This window comes from Anopheles marshallii, chromosome 2 (assembly GCF_943734725.1).
Source record: "Anopheles marshallii chromosome 2, idAnoMarsDA_429_01, whole genome shotgun sequence".
NCBI classification, from domain to species: domain Eukaryota; kingdom Metazoa; phylum Arthropoda; class Insecta; order Diptera; family Culicidae; genus Anopheles; species Anopheles marshallii.
Window position 1 is genome coordinate 32,514,276 of NC_071326.1, and position 20,595 is coordinate 32,534,870.

At 41.2% G+C, this 20,595-nt stretch overlaps 1 protein-coding gene across 1 annotated transcript in view; it reads right to left on the bottom strand.

The window, feature by feature from the left end:
* Window positions 1-3,620: 3,620 nt before the first annotated feature.
* Window positions 3,621-20,595, bottom strand: part of LOC128709754 (tachykinin-like peptides receptor 86C) — a 47,378-nt gene continuing 30,403 nt past the window's right edge. Inside the window, exons 6-9 of the mRNA XM_053804773.1 lie at window positions 15,637-15,787; window positions 6,249-6,445; window positions 6,018-6,151; window positions 3,621-3,862 (exon numbers count right to left, since the gene is read on the bottom strand). Coding sequence (XP_053660748.1) covers window positions 3,621-3,862; window positions 6,018-6,151; window positions 6,249-6,445; window positions 15,637-15,787 — 724 coding nt within the window. The remainder of the gene's footprint in view (window positions 3,863-6,017; window positions 6,152-6,248; window positions 6,446-15,636; window positions 15,788-20,595) is intronic.

The following is a 20,595-nucleotide window of genomic DNA, read 5'->3' on the forward strand; positions in this document are numbered from 1 at the left end:
TTACATATGTACAAATATTTTATATTTTTCCACGATCCACGATCATGTCAAATTTTGTGCAGTTTGTATGATATTTTTGATTATGTCTGCAAAAAAACGTATTTGAGGATCGTAAATTCTTGCGGATGAGTTTAAGCCTGTCGAATTGCTCATATAGCGTTCCGGTTGACAGACTGCTATATTTCCTGATTTTCGCATCGTGGTTTATGGCTAATTCGTAATACAGTCAAAAAGGTTTAGAAATGCTGTTTTCGAGCAGTTTACTATCGAGTAGTTCTCTATCAATTTGCTATCGAGCAGTTCTCTACACGTTTTTGGTATTTAATTGAAACCGGTTGCAGCCGATTTCGAATACCGATGCGAAACATTATTATTAAGCCAAAAAGAGATCTAAACCATACATAAATACTCGGATGATTCATTTCTAGTATTGATTTCACATTCATTCACGTACGTAAAGGATGACGAACGAGCAGAGGCGTCACAGTACTCAATTATCAATTAAAAGGTTCAGGAAATCTGTTCGCGGGTAACGATCAATCAACAAGTAACTATCAGCAAAAGTTCGAAATGAATCGGTCATGGAACAAGAGCTTAAACGATCCAAGATCAGCAAATGGCACTGGACGCGGAAGCAAATAGGAAAAGAAAAATCGAACCCCATTTAACTCATGTATTCGGCATGTTCCACGAACGATGCCCACGCATAACTCACGCAGTGGTTTATGTTTATTGGCCCAGTTTCTGGGAATTGTAGTAGTTATTCTATTTCAATTCTCATGCAAATCATTGGGTAACAAATACAACCCTTTCGAAATGGATAGGGGTTTTTAGGAAGTCCCTAAAGCAATTGAATTGAACAATATAAATATTGTTCATATTCGGAATGTAAGCGAGGATTTTGGTAAACTGAATCTCCCGAGCACCATATGGTATTTGCATTGATTTTTATTTAAATAAATGTCGCCTGGAAAATAATTTGAATCTAAACAATAAAATACAACCATCGCAATAGCTACATAATTATACCGGAAGAAACGAAGTGACTAGTTTATATGGTTATGCAACATTCCGATGGAGTAAAGCTTAAAAGACTTACCAGTAAATTTAGCTTCTTTTTCGGATGGCACACAAAAGGGCTAGAAGACACACACATACACACACATAAACGCAGATATCGATTTTTGAAATCTCTATTCTTTGCTGTATTTTTTTACTGACATCTATGTGAGCTTTAAACCAGTATTAACCTAACATATGTTAAAAACTCTTTTAATTCCCTTATCGTTTTACTTTTTTTGTACCATTCCTTCACTCGTCTCACGTTTGCTTACTGGCTTTACAAATGTTGTCCACCTCGTACGGCTTACTGAGCGCACTTGTCCTGTTTTAACAGCTCTTAGTCACTTGGATTACCAAACCCACTAACCCCAAGCCGAACCTAACCTGCTCTATAGGGCCGGCCCAAGAGAACCGGTTGGTTCTGTTTGTACCATCACCAGCAGGCTTACTGTCCCGATCGTTCCACGGTCATGTTAGCAACTAAACCTGCACTTTGCCATAAATCTACTTGGTACAATATGGATATCTCTTTAGTTAGTATAGCACTTAATCCACTACGCCACCATCCCTAGGTTGAAGTAAGGGTAAAGAAGGTTCGGTCTAGTCAAAGCCCTCCGATAAACTCTCAAGAACACGAGCGATCAACATGATCTAGGCTATAAATAAACTTTGTTCATTATTCATCTCACTTGCTAGGTTTACTTTTGTTCTGTCTTGTTTTTTTTTTTTTTTGAAAAGTGTGTCCCTTACGAGCATTAGGTAGTATTAACAACAACCGACTTACCACGAACGTTTGTGGTGCGATGCAGCACCCCGTTTCTAAACTACTGTTAAAATCCTGCTTAGGAAATACTTGTTCACCCTGTCCTCTACAACCTCTACAAGCGCTCTCACTGCACGAACACGCAACCATCATCGAACGTTCATTGACTGTTTCCCACCGACATAAGCAAAGCAATTGCATTTGCTTCCAGTCCCAACATGCTTTAGATTCCTGTGTATCTCGATAACACCTGGGGAAGAAAATGTATAACAGTAAGCAGAACGTTGCAGGTGATTAGAGCTACATGATTGCCAACACGTCTGGAATGAAGCGGTTTTGTGTGTGTGTGTGTTAGTGTGTTTCCTTTTTTGGCAAAGAAATGTTCCCTTTTATTCGAGAGCACTTCATATTGCAGAGAGAAAAGCCCTTCGAGGTTGATTATCTTGTTGAGGGATTTTTGTTTTTTTTGGAGTAGTAATTGCATTCAGAACAAATACAAATATCTTCAACGAGATTTAACCTTTGTGTACGTTGGCTTGTGTAGGAGCAGTTCCTTGTCTTGCTCCGGTTGAAAGGTAATGGACATGGGTAGATTGGTGGTCAAACATAAACAGCTTGACGAATTGTTTGTACTGACCCTACAGCAATAGTACCTTGAGACCGTTCACGGTTCGTTGATCACATCGGCGCTTGTCTTGGCATTTTTTCGTAACGGTATTGACCTAGACATACTTACAGGCTTAGGAATAAATCATCAAAAAAGTTGAACTTGTGAACCAAATAATACACTCCGTCCTGCCAAGGTCCTGGGGTGAAACGTGTTGATAACTCCATATAAACCTACCAGCGTACAATTAAAGCACCGTAACGAACGACGAACAATGTTCGATTTATGAGCTAGTGTTATCCATTGAAATGTACACTAAATTGCTGATGCACTACCAAGGCAAAATGCAATTATTCAACAAAATAATGACGCACAATTTAAAAACAAAACTTTTGATAGAAGTCTGTTAAACGTGTTGCTGCCAAAAAAGATTTAATTTTTCATAACAACACTCAACTGTATCAAACGATACGGCCAGCAAGTGTACTTTGTGAAATAAACTGTACTCCAACTCCAAAACACATGACCGGAGTTCCCCTGCCGTCTATTCGCATGCGGTGCAACCATGCAAGCTTGTGTGGTATTAGCTCGTTTAGAACCAGATGTACCGTTCGAACGACATGAAATTTCCATTTGCTCACCACTCTTCAGTGGTCAGCACCAATTACCACTCGGATTGATAGCCAACAAACACTCGTGCGTTTCGATGGGCGTGTGAGTCCGGTGTGTGCGCGCGTGCAAAAGTCATACGGACATTGATTCGGGCGGAAAGTTGTAATCGGATCGAAAAGTCTCCTCATCGGGATGGTAGGTTTTCCAGCTTACGGACCGTTGTTGCGGTAGACCGGATTTCTTCATTTTATATTGGATCACTCAAATCGGTCACCACGGATGGTCAGGAGCTTGGAATGAGAAATCATTCCCCGTGAACACCTGCTGGAATGGTGAGGTGTGGATGCTTTTACCAGCGCGCTACGAATGACGACTTACACTAGCCCGTTGGCAGGAGCGTTTGGACCGGTCCGGTCTTACCGACCACGCACGGGTGAACGCGTGAACGATACCACACGCACCGGCCATTCGTCATCATCATCTTCACTGGCAAAGATTCGTCTCGCGAACTACCGCTTGTCGCGCTGACCCGGCAACCGTTTGCCGGTGACCGTGGGCTTAATCGTACTGCGGATGTCAGGAGAATTCGTGACTGTTGGAGGAACTGTGCTGAAGCTCGTTCGAGTTGTGGTTCAGGTGCAGGAAGTTGATGGTCTGCAGTTCGGCAATGTCGGCAACTGGTTGTTTGTCGCTGCCACCGTTCGCCGCACTTTCTAGCACATTCACGCCTAGATGGGCGGGACGGGGTATGCCCGTACGCATCCGGTACTCTTCCGTGCTCGGCGGTCGCCATCGTACCGAGACGGACCGTTGTCGATCTAGCCATCGAAGGATGGCACGAGAAAAAAAAATGGAAAAGAAAGGTAATGTATTTTGTGAAATGATGTAACGTTCGGTATGGATTTAATTGAGTTGTTGAATCACTAGAGATAGTTCCCAGTCATTACATCTTCACAAATATCAAGGTATCGACCTTGGAAGGATGGGGATGGAGGAAAAAAGGTGCTCCCATTTTCAAAGGTCAATCAACTGATAGTCATTGCTTTAAAGGACCTTTTTCAATCACTCGATCACACGGAACACAAAATGGTCACCTATTATTGGGAAGCGTCGGTTGGTTTAAATGCCGTTTTTTTTTCGATTCACTCCAACCACTTCCCCGCACACCGATGAGTGGTTGGGCGGCAGGTTCAGTTCGGTGCTTTCCAATTTATCCCACACGGCCTTTAAGAAACTTTTTTTTTTCCGACAGCAATTGATTAATGATGGAAAGTTGAGACCCAAATTTTGGGTATTATCGATTAGCGGCACGGTCGGGTTTGGTGTGTACAAAAAAAAACCTGAGTTTAAGAATGCCGGCCGCCACAGGCACAGCGCAGAAACCCCACAAAAGTTGACCATGGCGAATAAGTTTTTCTTTTTGCTAGCGAAAAACTCGCTTGGCTATTAGAAACATTAACGATTTTTGAAAGTAAATATATTGATTAGCTCTATAGATGAATAAACGTTTTGCTAGCACGAAAGTTTAACTTTCTCCTCGTCAGGTTTCTTTGTGTGTAGCTTAATATTGTTTTGAGATATTTTATCATTCCCATCCCTGTCAGCTCTTGGACGTTCGTCTCGACGGCAGCCAATCACCCTGAATAGCCAACCACTTGTGCAACTGTACCCTTTTTGAGATTAAATATTTATCAACACTTCAGCACCTTCATAAATAATCGTCAGAAGGTGAATGTAGCAATAAATGCGACCGATTGGGCGTATGCTTCAGTTTGCTTCCAGCTCGCCTGTTTTGCTCAATCGTTTTACGCCATTTACTCCCACCGATGTCGGCAAAGCGAAATATCGATGGGAAAGCTTTTGCCAACAGACGGATGCATTTCCCGGGTAACTTCATTCTTGGAAGGTGTCAATTGAAATGCTTACTAGGAAGAATGAGTGTGTGAGAGAGAGAGAGAGAGAGAGAGGGAGGGAGCGGGGGGTGAATATGAAGGGATAGGAATAAAAACCCAATTATTTCATCGCTTTCACTAGAATGCTGGACATATCGACACCAAAGATAAGGTGGCAGCAAGGTATCCCATCAGATGTGATTGAGGAACGTTCCACTGGAGGATCGCAGCGTGAGTTTAACCTTCAGGTTAAACGTACCATCGAGAGATTGGTTTTATCGTGCGTAGGTTGTTTTTCGAAGGGAAAACACGTTCGGAGTTCGTGGAAAAAGTAAAAAAAACATACAGCGTTAAGTGGTTGCCTTGCAATTTCAGGGAGGAAAAACCCCAGTCAAAACACTTTGACCCGGGAATGGAAACTGCAGGTGAGCTATTGTAACCTGTGATGCCTCCCCCTCGGGAGGCAAGTTTATGTTCGTTTGAGAAGCGTCTTGAGCGACCGAACATGTAAAATTCATCCGGCAAAGGAAACATACTGCCGGTGTGACAGCTACATGCACGCGCTACTCGTACCTCGCTTCGACGGCAAAAAGAAAAATATAACTCGGTTCGGTTTTGTACTGTCCTTTCATAAATTTTGCCGTGCACAAGTCATCCAGTCGAAACTTTCTCTCCTCAACCCCAGTGTGGCTTAATGTTGGTCTTCCATATTTCACCGCTTTCGGTTAGTAAGGGCTACCGTAATAACTATAGTTTTTTTTTGTACTAAAAAGACAACCCTTGACTGTGGTACGTTAGCAAACGTGGTGCTTTCGGTTGTCGTACCCTTTTTCGCCCGGGTTTCGCTTACCCTTATTCAATATTCTAACCAGCTCTGGTGAAATAGTATCGACGTGCTTACCAGCACATTCGGCGGTGTTATTCTGTTTGCTGCTTGATTCACAGAATCCGAACGATTTGTGAGATTTACAGCGGGCGGAAAACTTAATTGAATCGTGCTGTTTCGTTTGTCCCTGCCGCAAAAAAAACACACACACACACCCGCAACTAATCCCCCGGGAGCTTAGGGGGCATTACTTACACGACCGATAGCGGCCCAGCTCGGAGTTGGAGTTTTTGTTCAGCAGCACGCCCTGGGGCACACCATCGCGCATCCGCGAGTTGATGAACTGCAGGCAGCAGAAGCAGATGATTTCCTGGAAATACACCCGGAAGCTGGCGGCCGGTGAAAAGAGAGACGAGAAAGATGAGAGGATATTAAATACACGCGTTAGAATGTATTTGCGCTTGACACGTGAGCAGTGTCACCTACCGGCCATTCATCCAGTAGTAGATGATGGGGTTAACCATTGCATTGGACATGGCGAGCCAGTAGAAGCCGAGATAAAGCTGCTGCACGTAGCTTGACGATGTCATCTGGTTGTTGTGATACGCGTAGACGAAGAACAGATGATATGGTAACCAGCAGATGGCAAATATCGTTACCACAATTATAAACATTCGCACAACCTGTGGAAAATCGAAGCAAAACCCAGTTGTGGGGCGTGGGCGAATGTTCAATAACATTGAATAAATTGTGACCTGTTTGGGTTGGTTGGGGAAGGAAAGCAGAACCGGACGGGTGATGCCAAGGATTTAATTTTACATACATTACTCACAATTGACGGTTGAATGCAGAGCAATAAATTACTGTAATGAAATTCATATGAAAAATTTCCCACATTGAGTTGAATTTATAAGACACAGCCGTGCGGTTTTCCTCTATGAAGTCATTTTTTTCTGGAACGTTAGGGGAAAAACACTTGAGTGGACAAATAAATTTCTAACCTTTCGAGCGTTATTGCTTCAACAGCCGTTGTTTGCATGCTAAGCAACTACTTTGCCCGTAACCAGTGTAAACCAACCAGCAAGACAGGCCGAAGCCAGTGGGGGAAATGTTATTATTTCTCGTTTCTCAGAGAAGCGACTGTCAGGCTAGGAAAGAACCGCCTCGCATTCCGCACAGCACACCACATTGCTACGTTTTTTTTGCCTTTTTAATACAAGTTCCACGGTAACTAAAAACGTGAAAGAATGCAAATTTCGCAGCATTAGTGGACGGACAGATAGCCGGAAAGGTGGAACCATTGCCTACGTTCCTACGGACGTACGGTGTCTCCTTTGCCTGTGCTTATCGGTCCTGCAGTTGTGTATGACGGGCAAACGAAACAGCTAACACGAAACGGCGTGTAATAAGGGCAGCATCAAAATTCTTTTCCCTTTTTCGGTGAAACGGGAAGCGAATGGATTAAGCTTTTGGGCGCTGATGGAGGCTGCTAAAATGTGGAAGTGCCGCTGTGTGTTGTGCCACTGTTGGTTGCACTTCGTGTCGCAGAAGGGGCAGCGGAAAGTTTAATGGGCGACGACTCGCTCGTAACGATTAGGGAGACGCAAACGTGACAGCTCCAACGCGTCAAACGCACGTGGCACGCCTGACACGGAAAGGTTATGTGGAGGCAATTTTCATACGGAACCCATTAGCATGAATCTGTTTGTGGTTGTGAGTAGAAGAGAAACGGCGGAGCGATGGTACCAGCGATGTTTTGACCTATATTTAGAAGTGAAGAATTTTTAGCAAAGTGGAGCTGTTTAAGGTTGAACATTTTAATAATACTTTGTGTTTAAAATTTTTTTAAAGAGATTTATTTTTTGTTATTTGTTATGGTTCTCCCATAAAATGTTTGGCAAACACAAAAGGTGAGATACAAATTTGATTCGCTCTTCAAAATTCAATTTGAAAATATGTAACTTTTCTTTTGTTACCATACCATTGAACATTTTAATAATACTGTGTGTTTAAAGTTTTTTTTTAATGAGCTTTATTTTTTGTTATTTGTTATGGTTCTTCCAAAAAATGTTTTGCAATAAAAATAGATGTGATACAAATTTGATTCGATCTTCAAAATTCAATTTGAAAATATGTAATTTTTCTTTGAAATTTACCTTTGAGTAACTAAAAAAAAACTACTGGTTTAGTCATGCGTTTTGTGACGTAAACCAGTGACATGCACATTTTCTCGCTTTATCGCTTCCGTAAGCTCGCATTGATATGAGCATCATGATTCGCTCCAGTTTATGGCTGGGTGCTCAACAAACTGCAGAGACGCTCTACTCTAATGTACCCAGAGGGAATACTAACTTTAGTACGTGTCTTGCAAATACGCCAAAAGGAACGGAAGTTTGTCCTTTTTTTATTTTGGTCTGCCACCGAATGTGGCTGTACGATCTTATGATATGATTATCTCACTGGACAAGGCATAAAAAGCGCCATAAGCAAGCTACTCGAAATTATTACTTCTTGTAAGTGATGGGGAGAATTGTGACGCTTGTAACTTTCTCCGAGCGAAACAAGCTCGCCGTGGAACGAAATGAGGCGGCAGCGAAGTCATGGAATACGGCGAAACAAAAAGCCAAGTGGAGCACCATCGTACCTGTCGCCGGTAGGTCGGCGAGAAGCTTCGCTGAACGCTATAGTCATAAACTTTGAAATGAACTTCGCTCCCGACACAAGAAACTGCCGGAAGTAAACAACGCGATAGAGTTGTAACGAAGATGTCGTGCGAATAAAATGTCACACCGTATGGCATTCCAACACGGGTTCGTTGTGTCTCGAATAGCTGCAATATTAATTGCAGCATGGGCTCATCGTTTATGAGTGATGGACATTGTGGCACCGTCCACGATAGCCTACGGGGCGAGTGTCAGTGAAACAAAGTTTGAATTATGCATCATATTGACTGATTTTTGCAACAAATTTTGCGACAGCGCTCATCTTATGCAATATTCATACAGCAACAGAAGGAAAGTAGTTGACTCGTTTTGTATCTGTTTTTTTATTTCACAGTACAAGTCGAACATATTTTATCCGCTACATTTAACGGTTTGTTTTTTAGATTACTATTGATTGGATATTATTTCAGTCTACTGCATGGATTTCGAAGAGAGGTGAGGTTGTTCTGAGAAAGTATTAAAACTATTAATAACAACTTCTTAATTTTATATTAATTCGGAAAAGAAAGTGCTGTTCTTATTTACTTTTAAAAGTCATTCAGTATAATGTGGCCTACATAACCTAACTAAACCACGCAGAAAACATTTGAGCAGACTGAAACAGAAACACAACAATTCTTACAGCTTAAAGTTGACAGAGCTGTTTTGAGAGCAGTAAGAGCTTATTGTTTATAAAAAAATGGGTCGCTTGGTTAAATTTCTGCCAGGAGCCTGAAATGTGATTTGTTTTAGAGCATTCATGGAGCGTCAATGAATTTTTAGTTAGAGTAACAATCGTCTTTGTTATGTATTAACCGATTTCAGTTCGAATAGTAGTGGAATATGTAGCAAAACGAGGGAAAGAGGCATTATGAGACCAAGGCAAACGAAAGAGTACACGTGTAAATTTTCTTTTGTTTATTCAAGCCTGTCTATTCTGTATTGATGTGTTGGTGTTCAAATCATGCTGGGAAATTCTAAAGCTGGCTTATCAATAACGATAGATATTTCACACTGTGAGGGTCCTTAAAACCTTTATCGATTTTACTGATCTTTAATAGTTATCACATGGACAGCTGCTCATAATTGGTCGGTCCATTCCATAAAGCTAATTTTGATACAGGTAAGGTTGAAACCCATGAAAGGTACTACCGAAAGTTATTAAAATACTGTTCTATTCAGCACCACCAGGTGATAAGGCTCAGAACTAACCATAAACTATATAATGGTTTTTTATAAAGTATCTGTCCGCCATTCGATGCACAAGGAGCAGTATGAGGTTGTAGTGCCCTTGGAGAAAAGAAGGAAACTCATCGTGAAGATAATCGATATCGATCAGCATGGAAGAATCGATTATGGTACTCAAACTTGGCGTGATGTTGAATCGGGCTAGTGGATTAAATTGACCTTTTCAGACATGTTCTCGTGTTTAATGGTAAACAATTGAAAACAATTGAAAAGTTCGAAAAAAAAACAACTACAGATTCTTTTCCAATAATAAATCACACAGAAATAATAAATTATACACCAAGAATAGCCTTACCCATAATACATTATACGCTGTTTTTTTTATCATAAAAAGGAGATGTATCTATTACCCGGTAATCTTCGAAGCCCTTTGAGCACGAATAATCGACGCTCCACTGTAGTCACATTAAATGGAATCATAATCGAAATATGGCATTGTATTGTACATGTCATTAGGTCACACTTTTCGTCCAACCCAATGACGTGATTCGGGCGTGTCAGAACACGGGTAAGCAGCGAACGATAATGACCGCTATTCCCATGGCAGCCCAATAGGACCATTTTCTACACCGTTTCAAATCTGGCAGCCATTCATTGGCAACGTGTTGTCACGCATTTCAATCCCTTTAACCCGTTCCATGTCCATCCCATCTGCAAGAAGTCACATTTAATTTGGTTGTTACTGCGAATCGATGAGCGTGTTGTTTTCTAGAAACTTTCGGTGAAAGAAAAAAAGCCATGCTAGTGAATGCGAATGAAAAATGCATGCAACCTGCGAGGCTTGTTGTTTGTGCTGGAAGCTATACTGGCTAATTTGAAGCACGCAGTTTCGCTTATGTATTTTAAAACCATCGCACTTAATTAGTTCGTATAATATGCAGGAGAAATATTAATTACATACCCCTTTTTTGAGTTGTTAGACAAAACATCCTTTTTACGATAGAAACCTTCTCGATCAAGTAGAACAGATAGACTTTTTACGCGAAAGCTTTTGAACATGGGAACGCTAACGCACCTCGAGCGGTACAGCAAATGATTAAAAAAGTTTTCCAACAGCCACCATTTTGTTTTTCTGCTCTATCTACAACAGCAACGCACCGTGCTTGTCCCTTTTGCCCGTGGGTAAACATTTCCTTGAATACGATAGGCACCCATTTTGTGAGACGAACCTTATGTCTTTTTGCACCTCATAACCGGCAGGCAAATAACAAGTGCGCCGCGCAAAATTAACGGATCACGTTTGAAGTGAGTGGAAAAAAAGAAGAAAATTAATTTTAAACATTGTTTTTATTTTGTATCCGCTTAGGCCATTGTTTTCATGACATCCAAGACAATTTCCGGCCAGTTTTCGTAATCAGCTTTACGGTTCAACGCTCTTACAAACAGTCCTTGTCGTATCGTAGCACGGATAATTCGTGATTGTTGTTTTTAATGTTTGCGTATTTTTCATTTCATAAATTTGATTTCTTAAAGTCTATTGGTGGATAGCTAATGGCAAATTTTGGTAATATTAAAAGATGTGCTGCACAAAAAAATTCTCTCATTGAATGTGAAAGAATACCACGCACTCAGTTTTAGGAATGGGTATGAAGAAAGTTTGCCTTTACCTAACATTTTACACAACACGGTTTTTGGGCAGAGAAACTTTCTTCAAAACCACATCTGCCACAACTATTTCGTTGGCTCTATATCTATGAGCTGCAAAAAGTATAGTGAAGGGCTTTAAAGACTAGCATCCAGATCCAACAGCAACTGTCCTCTCGTAGATCTTGCACCATGTACCATGTACAGTAGTGAATAGAGCATTCTCTCTTTCATAAATGGTTCAACATTGGTTGGCAGATTGCTGGTGGCTAGTTTCTGGGTTTACCCATCAGTTCGATGTTATTTCGATACAATGAAAATCATCTGCTAACAAACTTACTCCAAATTCTACAAACACAGAAAGCGTCTTTACCTTTCAGCATTCGCTCAAACGAACATGCTTGTGCTAAAGCGCATTCGAGCAGCTCTTGCTTCAGCAGCACCAGCAGCACCCATGGTTCGTCCCTGTTCAATTTCATCTTTTAACAAGAAAAGCCACTTCGGTGAAAGTTCCTTGCCAACCTCAGCTAATTCAACACGAAAACTGTACACAGCTTCCTGACAAGCTTTGTTTTTCTGGACGACAGGAGGGGCATTGTTTTGTTGCTAATGATGCCGGCGCTAGGATGTTGGAGCTGTGGGAATGAAACACTATGGCTTATTGAAAAAATGAATAGCTGTGCTTGTTACATTGGACGAGGATGCGCAACGAGAATGCCTCGAGACTTTGGTCGTTTGAGTAAATCAGAATCAAAAACACTAACGCTTTGAAATGTACCCTCAGATTAGTTATTAATGATTTGAATCTAGTGAAAATTATGTCCATAGTCCATGGGGCTAAGTTATCATTGGTTTGCAATTCGTGGGCAGACAAATTAATAAATGCGTCAATTGGGTTAATAGTTATTTGTGGAAGTAGAGTAGTATGACCTATTCGACCTAAGAGAACGGTTTGTCGTTAATCTTGTGACGAGATTATTTAATTATTTGCTTGAATTCCGTGAATTACCTTTCTGAAGCGTATGTTCTTCGTGATACTTTACATTAGGAATGATTTCTGATTTAACCAATAGTCAACGCTTTGTTCTACTTTGACAATTGAAGAGATTTTTAAAAGAATTGGACCCCTATTGTGGCTAATGATGACGGCTGATCCTCAGCCAGTTAATGATACAAAACTCAATCAGATCAAGATCAACAAAAACGCATATTTCAAACAATGGGCATATCTGCACACTCGTTCATCTCATCATAAAAAAAACATAACGAATAAGCCCTCACGCTTACCGCGTTGAGAAAACTGCGTTAGTTGTGTAAGTGGATCGGAACATCCATGGAATTATGGTCACTGATTTGATACTTCACTACTGAGAATTCACAATAACATAATACCAATAACAATATTGCTTGAAAGCAGGCTTCCCTTTACTTTTAACTGTCCAGTCCAAACTGTGTTGCTTTAATCAAAGGCTTGCTGTCCTTAAACTATCTATAATTTGGTGTCGATATTACTCTATCGATAAATTACACTGTTTTTTCAATATGTTCATAGTTGTAGTACTTAAATTGAAGCAGCCCTAAGTACAAGAATAATAAGCATAAAGTTGTGCCCTTTTGAGGATTTCCATCTTCACAATGGAAACAATTTCTTCAAGAATTTAACGCATTACTGATTTGATTTCAATGGAAGATATCTTCGTTGATTTCATCACCTGCTCAAGAATGTTTCACGTATTGTTGAAATCATACCCAACAAGAGTGTTGTTATGTGCATCCATAGCATAGAATATGTTGAAATTATACCGAGTTATTCAAATAACCTGCAGTCTTCTCCTGTGGAATATACAACCAACATCATCGATACTAATGGGATTGATGTTTATTCATTGCAAAACCACCATCGATATCTCATAATGACACCTCAGGCTACAGCAAAGCATCATTTCCTTTTGCAAAACTTTTTCACACCGAAACGGTTGCCCTCGGGAGTTGAATTGCCTCAGGCAAATACCCGGTGTTCGTATTTCTGGAAACCTTTTCCCCACCAAACCTGTGTACACGTCAAATATGATTGAAACAGATAGAGTGTCAATTTGTTTGACGGTTCATGGTAACCAGCTTGATTCAATGATAGTTTATTTATCAACACACAACGAACCATCCGCCACGACGTAGCCTAAACCCTGGTGACAATCGAGTGATCCTAGCGTCCCAATCCGCCAAACGTTGACCGATAACTGTCAGTCATTTAATTTATCTGCCCAAACTCTCCGCTTTGTGTTCGCGTCCCAGATTTTGAGGGATTTCGCTTCCACTGATGAAGATTGTCACGTGCCGAAGGTGTCGAGCCGGTAGAGTGGCCACTCTTTTACATTAACGATTGGCCGTCGGGAAGCGGTAATTGATTAGTCCGCAGCCGACCACAAGGTGTGTCACAGCCTCTTCGGAAGGATCAGGAAGGTTTAGTGTAATTTGATTTCGGAAATGAATCACTCTCCCAGCGAGCGGGACCTGACCGGTGGATGTCTGGTGTGGGAGATTTGGTCGTTTGTTGGCGGTGGCCTCCGTTTGCCCACTGCAGGGATCCAGCTCGGTACGAAGAAATTGGATCCTACCGTAGATTACTACGGGTGGCATAAAAAATCGATTTCCTTTTGACTTTTCGCACACGGAAAACGACGTTGACGCACGATGAAAGTGCCCGGTAAACTTTGTGCTACCGTACCTTTGTGTTATGGTTTTAGCGTTCGGCTTTCATGGCCTTCATTGGAAATATCAGGTGCACATTGCCGGTCATAGCATATCAACGCGTCATAAACGGATATGGCGGTTGTTCAAACTGTGCTCGTTCGGGATTGCTACGAGTTTCACATTATAAATGAATACGAAGTTGCTTCACACGAAGCAATTTAATTGAAATAAAAGTTATTTGGAAATTTGTTGAATACTCGTTGCAAAATAACTTTGAGCTACTATCGAGGACGCCTATTTCCTCATCCAACCGTGGAACTATTGTTGTGTTCCTCACGATACGTAAGCAAGCATGCAGAATAAAACAGTACAGTACATAACAAATGTATAACCAATTTAAAATTCCATCGTCCATCCTCGATTATCACACTTCTTCAGTGTTATGCCCTTGTTCAATATGCTACGCCCGTCCGTGGAACGGTATAATGGCCAACCTTGTCAGTGTACCGTATTCTACCCACGGAAAATAGAAGTATAAAAAAGGACCTAAACAACGTAAAATTTAATTTCCATTCAAAGCAGGCTGAAACAGGGCACATCCGGAAAGGAGAGTACAAAGTTCGAAATTCTAATCATCCGAAGTCGACCGGAGGGATGCAACTAAAAATGAAATATCCAAAGGTAAGAATCCAAGTGAACATACACACAGCAGGAAAGGAAAAAAAGGAAGAAATTATGGTTCAAAATTAAGAATTAAGATTCGCTTCGCAAATAATTCGTATTACAGTGAGCCACCCTTATAGGACGCGTCCAACCGAGCCACAATTGAAACGGCGAGGGTCTACAGTGTAACGACATAGGGTATTTTAATCCACGTTTTCCTTTCGTTGCTAGATGGCACAGTGTTTAATTGTAATGGATATCGTAGTTTTATATATTTTATGTTACCGATAAATTGTTCCAATAAGTTCTACTATTGGTAGCGCTTGCAACTTAAAAATGACAATTAAAATGTTCGCTCTAAATTAAACAGCTATTACGACACTGGGCATCATCGATTGCGTAAAGGTTCCGTTTAAATATCAACGAAAGGTCAGCTAACGAGTGTGTTTAAAGTTGCGATTTGACTCCATTGCTAGTCTTATTTTCCATTGCTTGGCACCGAATGAAATTCTCGCTACGGTTTCATATTCTCCCAAGTCGTTCATGCTCGACTGCTTATGGTGATTGTCATTCGATCGAATCGATACCAATGTTCGCTGGACTTTTTTATTATCTTCTAATGGCGCACACCGACCAGCACGGTACCCGGATCGTTTGGTATACATTTTTAGCGTCATGCTTCGTACCAGAACCATTCACGGAAGTTGAATGAATGAAAACGAGGAAGTGTCGTAGAGAAAAAAGGGTAATCATCGGGCAAAAATAATATCGGAATGGGTTATCCTCCATGGCTTATCGGAGGGCAAAAACGGACGAACGGTAAAAACCAATAGCTTTCCGTTTGGACAGTATTCGCTTGTAGTGTGTCAACAGTTGGGAAAAAAATGGGCATAAGACCAAACGGAACGCTCACATTGTCAACTGGGTAGATACCAACCCATGGGAAGAAATCACCACCGTATCCTAACTTGGTCAGCTACACTTACCTTCTTTTTCGATTTCATCGACTCCAGCTGCCGTTCGGTGTGTTCACCAATCGAGCGGCTACCCCAAAGCTCACGGCCCATCAGCGAGTAGCAGACGATCATGATCAGCATCGGGATGCCGTAGGTGAGTATCAGGAACACCAGGTTGTAGCTAACACGTTGAAAATGGAAGGAACAAAAAAAGCCAAAAACAACAGTGTGAGCAAAACGAGAATGAAATGCCGGCGGACTAGCTAATTGAGTTATTGTGCAGAAGCACCGGCTTAATTGAAAACCATCGGGAAGGAAGGCATAGTGCCATCGGACATGGCATATCGTAAGCTCAGCATGAAACGGTGAAAGGAGCAAAAGGGAAAGAAAAGCTAAAGATGAACATATCGTACGAGAATGTGCTTACGGACAAAAACACAAAAAAATCATACCTACCCCTTCCGGCGCATGGCCGGGAGCATCGACAAGAGACTCTTCTAGGGGATGATTATTAAGTTAGCGTAAGCATGATGAAGAGAGATGCTTCCTGTAATGAACGTTATTGCTATTCCAGCGCGTCTAGTGTGTCATGGTTTGGAAAATGAGTGATTCTGCGAAAAGTAAATTAATGCCTGCAATGGTTCGTAACGTATTGTGATAATTTCGTCGAAATGGAGGATATTTTCACACCGAAGTAGGAAACATGTATTGCGCAGTTTGCTTTACCAGCACACAACGCTAACAAACCATCCATTAGGAAATCATTGTTTTTAAAACTCATGATGATAGATACAAGTTATTCATAGTTAAAAAAAAAATAAGGAGTACAAAACAGTTCTTGGCGGTTTGATGTTGGATGTCACCACCGGTTGATTATTGTATGCTGATCTTTTGAGTTCTGTCATTTTGAAGAACCTTCAGTATTACTCTCATTTGCACTAACAGCCATTACGCAGAAATGTGTACTACATGGTTGATGAAAACACCATAAATGACTATTTTTGTTTCTACCTTTGCTTCATTAACTCAATGTGATGAAAAACGCAGCAGAAAGCCATCTAGTTTTAGTGGAAGCTCATCATAACCTTGCTCTAGCTGGAAGTAGTTTGTAACGTTTGAAAACGGTCACTGTCCCGTACGAAGTGTCACGTTTTCCGGGGTGTCGCGAAAGTTTGCCGATGGACAACTAGAGACGATGCTCGATATAGATTCTAGAATTGGAGTATCCTAGCTAGTCATTTCCCATCCTTTACAGGCAATGGGAATGATCGCGTGCCGTATGTACGGAAGCCGACAGAAGTCGAACCTTATCCTGGTTCGCCTGGTTGTGAGTAAGTGCTTCAAAGGATTTTCTTACATGGAATTGTGACTGGCGATGAAATGTGGCAGCGTGACGATACTGCAATACGTCGGACAATAAATGAGTGAGCATCATTGTAGACAACTAAAACGACTATTTATGGCCAGAAGATCATGCTGTTTATTTGTTGGAATCACCATTATGAGTTATTACAGCCAAAGTTTATATAGTTATTGTTGCAGATGCAGACTTTGTCGCATGTTTTGCGCTCTGGGTTGTTTGCGCCATGCGACAACATCCAGATGTGTGCGTGACACAGGTGCGTCGCTTACGGGTCAATGCGTGATTGACCCGATATCAACGCGTATGCGTAATCGGCGGGCGACTTCGGGTTGAGCATCAGCGGTGAGCAGACGTGCTGGCAACCGCTGCCGCACGTCACAGTGTTTTATCTATTTATTGTTAATAAATGTAATAAGTAAACGTACAAACAATGGTAAACGATCTGTGCTTCCGCGTCCATCCGTCCGAACCCCAAGAAATAACAGTTATATAGTTAGTTTTTAGTTAGTTGTTACGTTTGAGCCATAGTCCAAATATTATCCGTTTGGATTAATAGTTTAGGTCAATGAAACATAAGCAGATTGATCATATTACAGGCATTCTTTATCCACTATCCACGGAAAAAGTGGTGAAAAGCGATGGAAAACTATTTGAAGGATGAACCTATGGTTAACAAAAAAAGTGTCAAATTTTGATTAAAAACACTCATGAATCATTCGTACTGTGTAATACTTTTCATCAACCAAAACATTCTCGTTCAACATAATTAAAACGTCACAGTTGCCCTCGGGGAAAAATGACACTTCATAATCTGACCGCTTAGACACACCATGCACAACCTGCCCATTAATTCCCGCACGAAGAAACTTGCCACCCTTGCTACCGTTCGCGCATTTTCAATTAGTGCACTTAGTGCCGCCTTGGAAACTAGTGCAGCGACACCGAGTTTCCGTATCCGGCAGCTGCTACTTTGGTGCGTGTTGGTTTTGCAATTAGTGCTGCAGCTTCTTATTAGGAAATTATTCCATTCCACGAGGGTGGCGAGCCGGTGAGCCGGAAGTGGGTCGAAAGTTTACCAAGTAGCTATTAATTTGCATACTGCCATGGTTTTTGTGCCGGCAAAGGATTTTGTAAGTGAGCTCGTGAACGTACTAGGCGCAAGGCAATCATCTCGGTTCCGTTCTACTGTTTAACGTGGTTCGGTTTGAACTTTTGATAGCTTTCTCTTGCGAAAGATTGATTTCGTCCTGATGGAAATGGCTGAGTTACGGGTGTTACGCTACAATAAATTGATCACATTTCCTCAACGTGCATCGTACCGTTCTCAGAACGCTTGGAAAATCGGTTACATGAAGTGCATGGTAAAAAGCCAATGCTTGTGCAACACTATCAGGCGACCTTCATAACGGTCTAAACGGTCGAACGATTTCGTTGAAAATTGGCAATTGGTTTAGTACTTTTTTTTGCGTTTGCAATACGACATAAATCACCCACTTTACCGGTAACATGACATACAGCACACAGAATGGCTATAGGCGAGGAAAACAAATAGGAAGAAACACTTTATCGACCGATAAACAACACAGACCAAAGAAGTTGTTTGATCTTTTCTGTCGTCCCAATCAAAGACAATATCCTCCGGAAATTTGTACCGAACGTTGATGAGAGGAAAAGTTGTGTTTGGTTTTAGTTGAAAACAAAAAAAAAACAAAATGCCAACCAACCGGATGATAAAAGTTCATTATTGTGCTTCCCAAGTTTGTGATGTAAATCGTGCCGTCTGAAATTCGGTGGGATGGGAACAGAACAGTCAACAGTTGTTATCTAATGTTTGGTTGCGCATTGTTGAAGTTTGCAATACGCAAGGCAACATATTTTATCCCCTCCCCACACGAATTAACGCCGGTTTTGTATTCCATTCATCTTGCTGCAAAAGCTGTGTTTCTAATATTGCGCATCAGAAACGTGTTTAGAATCATACAATTCCTCCGTTGAAACACTTTTGCTTTCATGAACGCTTTAATTTGAAGGAATCTTAATTAAGGGCTCCATTGAAGAGGCGAAGAGCGTGCAAGTCGCGCCAAGTTAGCTAAGCTATTTAATAGACCTGAAATGCTGCTCTGCCAATGGCAACGGATACTGGCTGGTGTAGGAGTTTGTGCAAACAGAAGCTCAACCTCACAAAACTCTACGGTGAAGACAGAACGTTTCAGCTTCAAGTGTTGCTTCCGCAACCCGACAGTTCCATTCTATTTTGGTCGAAAAGAGTCCTTCAAATCAATTTTTGCTTCCAGCTTCAAGTTGAACTTTTGGCCCGAAATATCAACATCAGCTTCATTCATACATGAATACGAGATGAATTTCATGCCGCGTTGCTGAATGGTTGGTATTGATTTAAGGCACTTCATTTCGTTGAGTTCGTAATGAGATTAATTTTTAATCCATGAAGTACCGTAGAAACTCTAATTACTCGTTGGCGGAGATGTAGATTATTATTTATTATCCGTTCACGGCCCAGTACATCATTAACAATGATGTGCAAACGAAACAAAAGGTAAGCAAACAAGGACCGGTAAGACACGGCTTTACACCATGTAGGGTTTGAGTAAAATCTAATTTGGGCTTATTTTTTGTACGGCGAATTGATTTTGAAATTTTTTATAATACTTGCAGAGTTTTTGAGATAATGTGATGTAGTTGATGCATATCGTTTCATGATTTTCTTCAATTTGAAATGGGATATTTGGAGGAAGATAAGGATTTTTTTTCTCAATACCCGAGCTGTTGGAAGACGAATTCAGTGCAGTGCAAAGCATTCTCGATTCACACATTTGCACAAACTTTTGTGCATGACGAATGTGATAATGAAAAAGCACTGAATAGAGTCGATTTCATTCTGCTCAAAACTCAGAAAGTGAGGAAGATGTCACCTCTAACTCCGGCAGTGGTCACAAACTTCGGCAATCGTTACAACTATCGCACAAGAACTTGACAAATCTTTAACTTGCACCGAATCTGGGTCGAATTGAAAGAGTAAGCTGAGATTGTTGAAGGATGAAGAGCATCAAAGTGCTTGATCACAGTGCTTTAGGGCAAAAAAAATCGTGGAAAAACAAGCATCGTAAACCTTAAGTTCCAACCAACGTTTGTAAGATGTAACTTGTAGATATGTCCGGAGGCATCTAGATTAATTTGAGACGTGGAAATGACTGCAGTGGAATCAAAGATGTCATTCTCTAGCCGAGACCAACCAAGCTTTATCTGATTAATAGCTCAGCTTTTAAGTAGCTTTTCATAAAGCTAAGGCGTCTCGCTACAGTACCGGTACCGATCCGTGACTGTATTATCCAGTTGTGCATCTCTGGGAGTGTATGAAAAGCACATTATTGTGCAATCCAGCGAAAAATGTTCACAAATGATAATTCCCTAGAGCTTTATCACCCGCTTACACGCATAATCACTGATGTAGAATACCTACAATAAATGGCACCAACCATCGTTGTTTGTTTTGAAAGCCATTGCACATTGCACAGCTATCTACAAGACGGGGTTGTTGTGCATTCGACCATTCTGTCCAGATAATAAAACCGGAAGAATAATTGTGGTCGCTCGATGATGAATCTCAC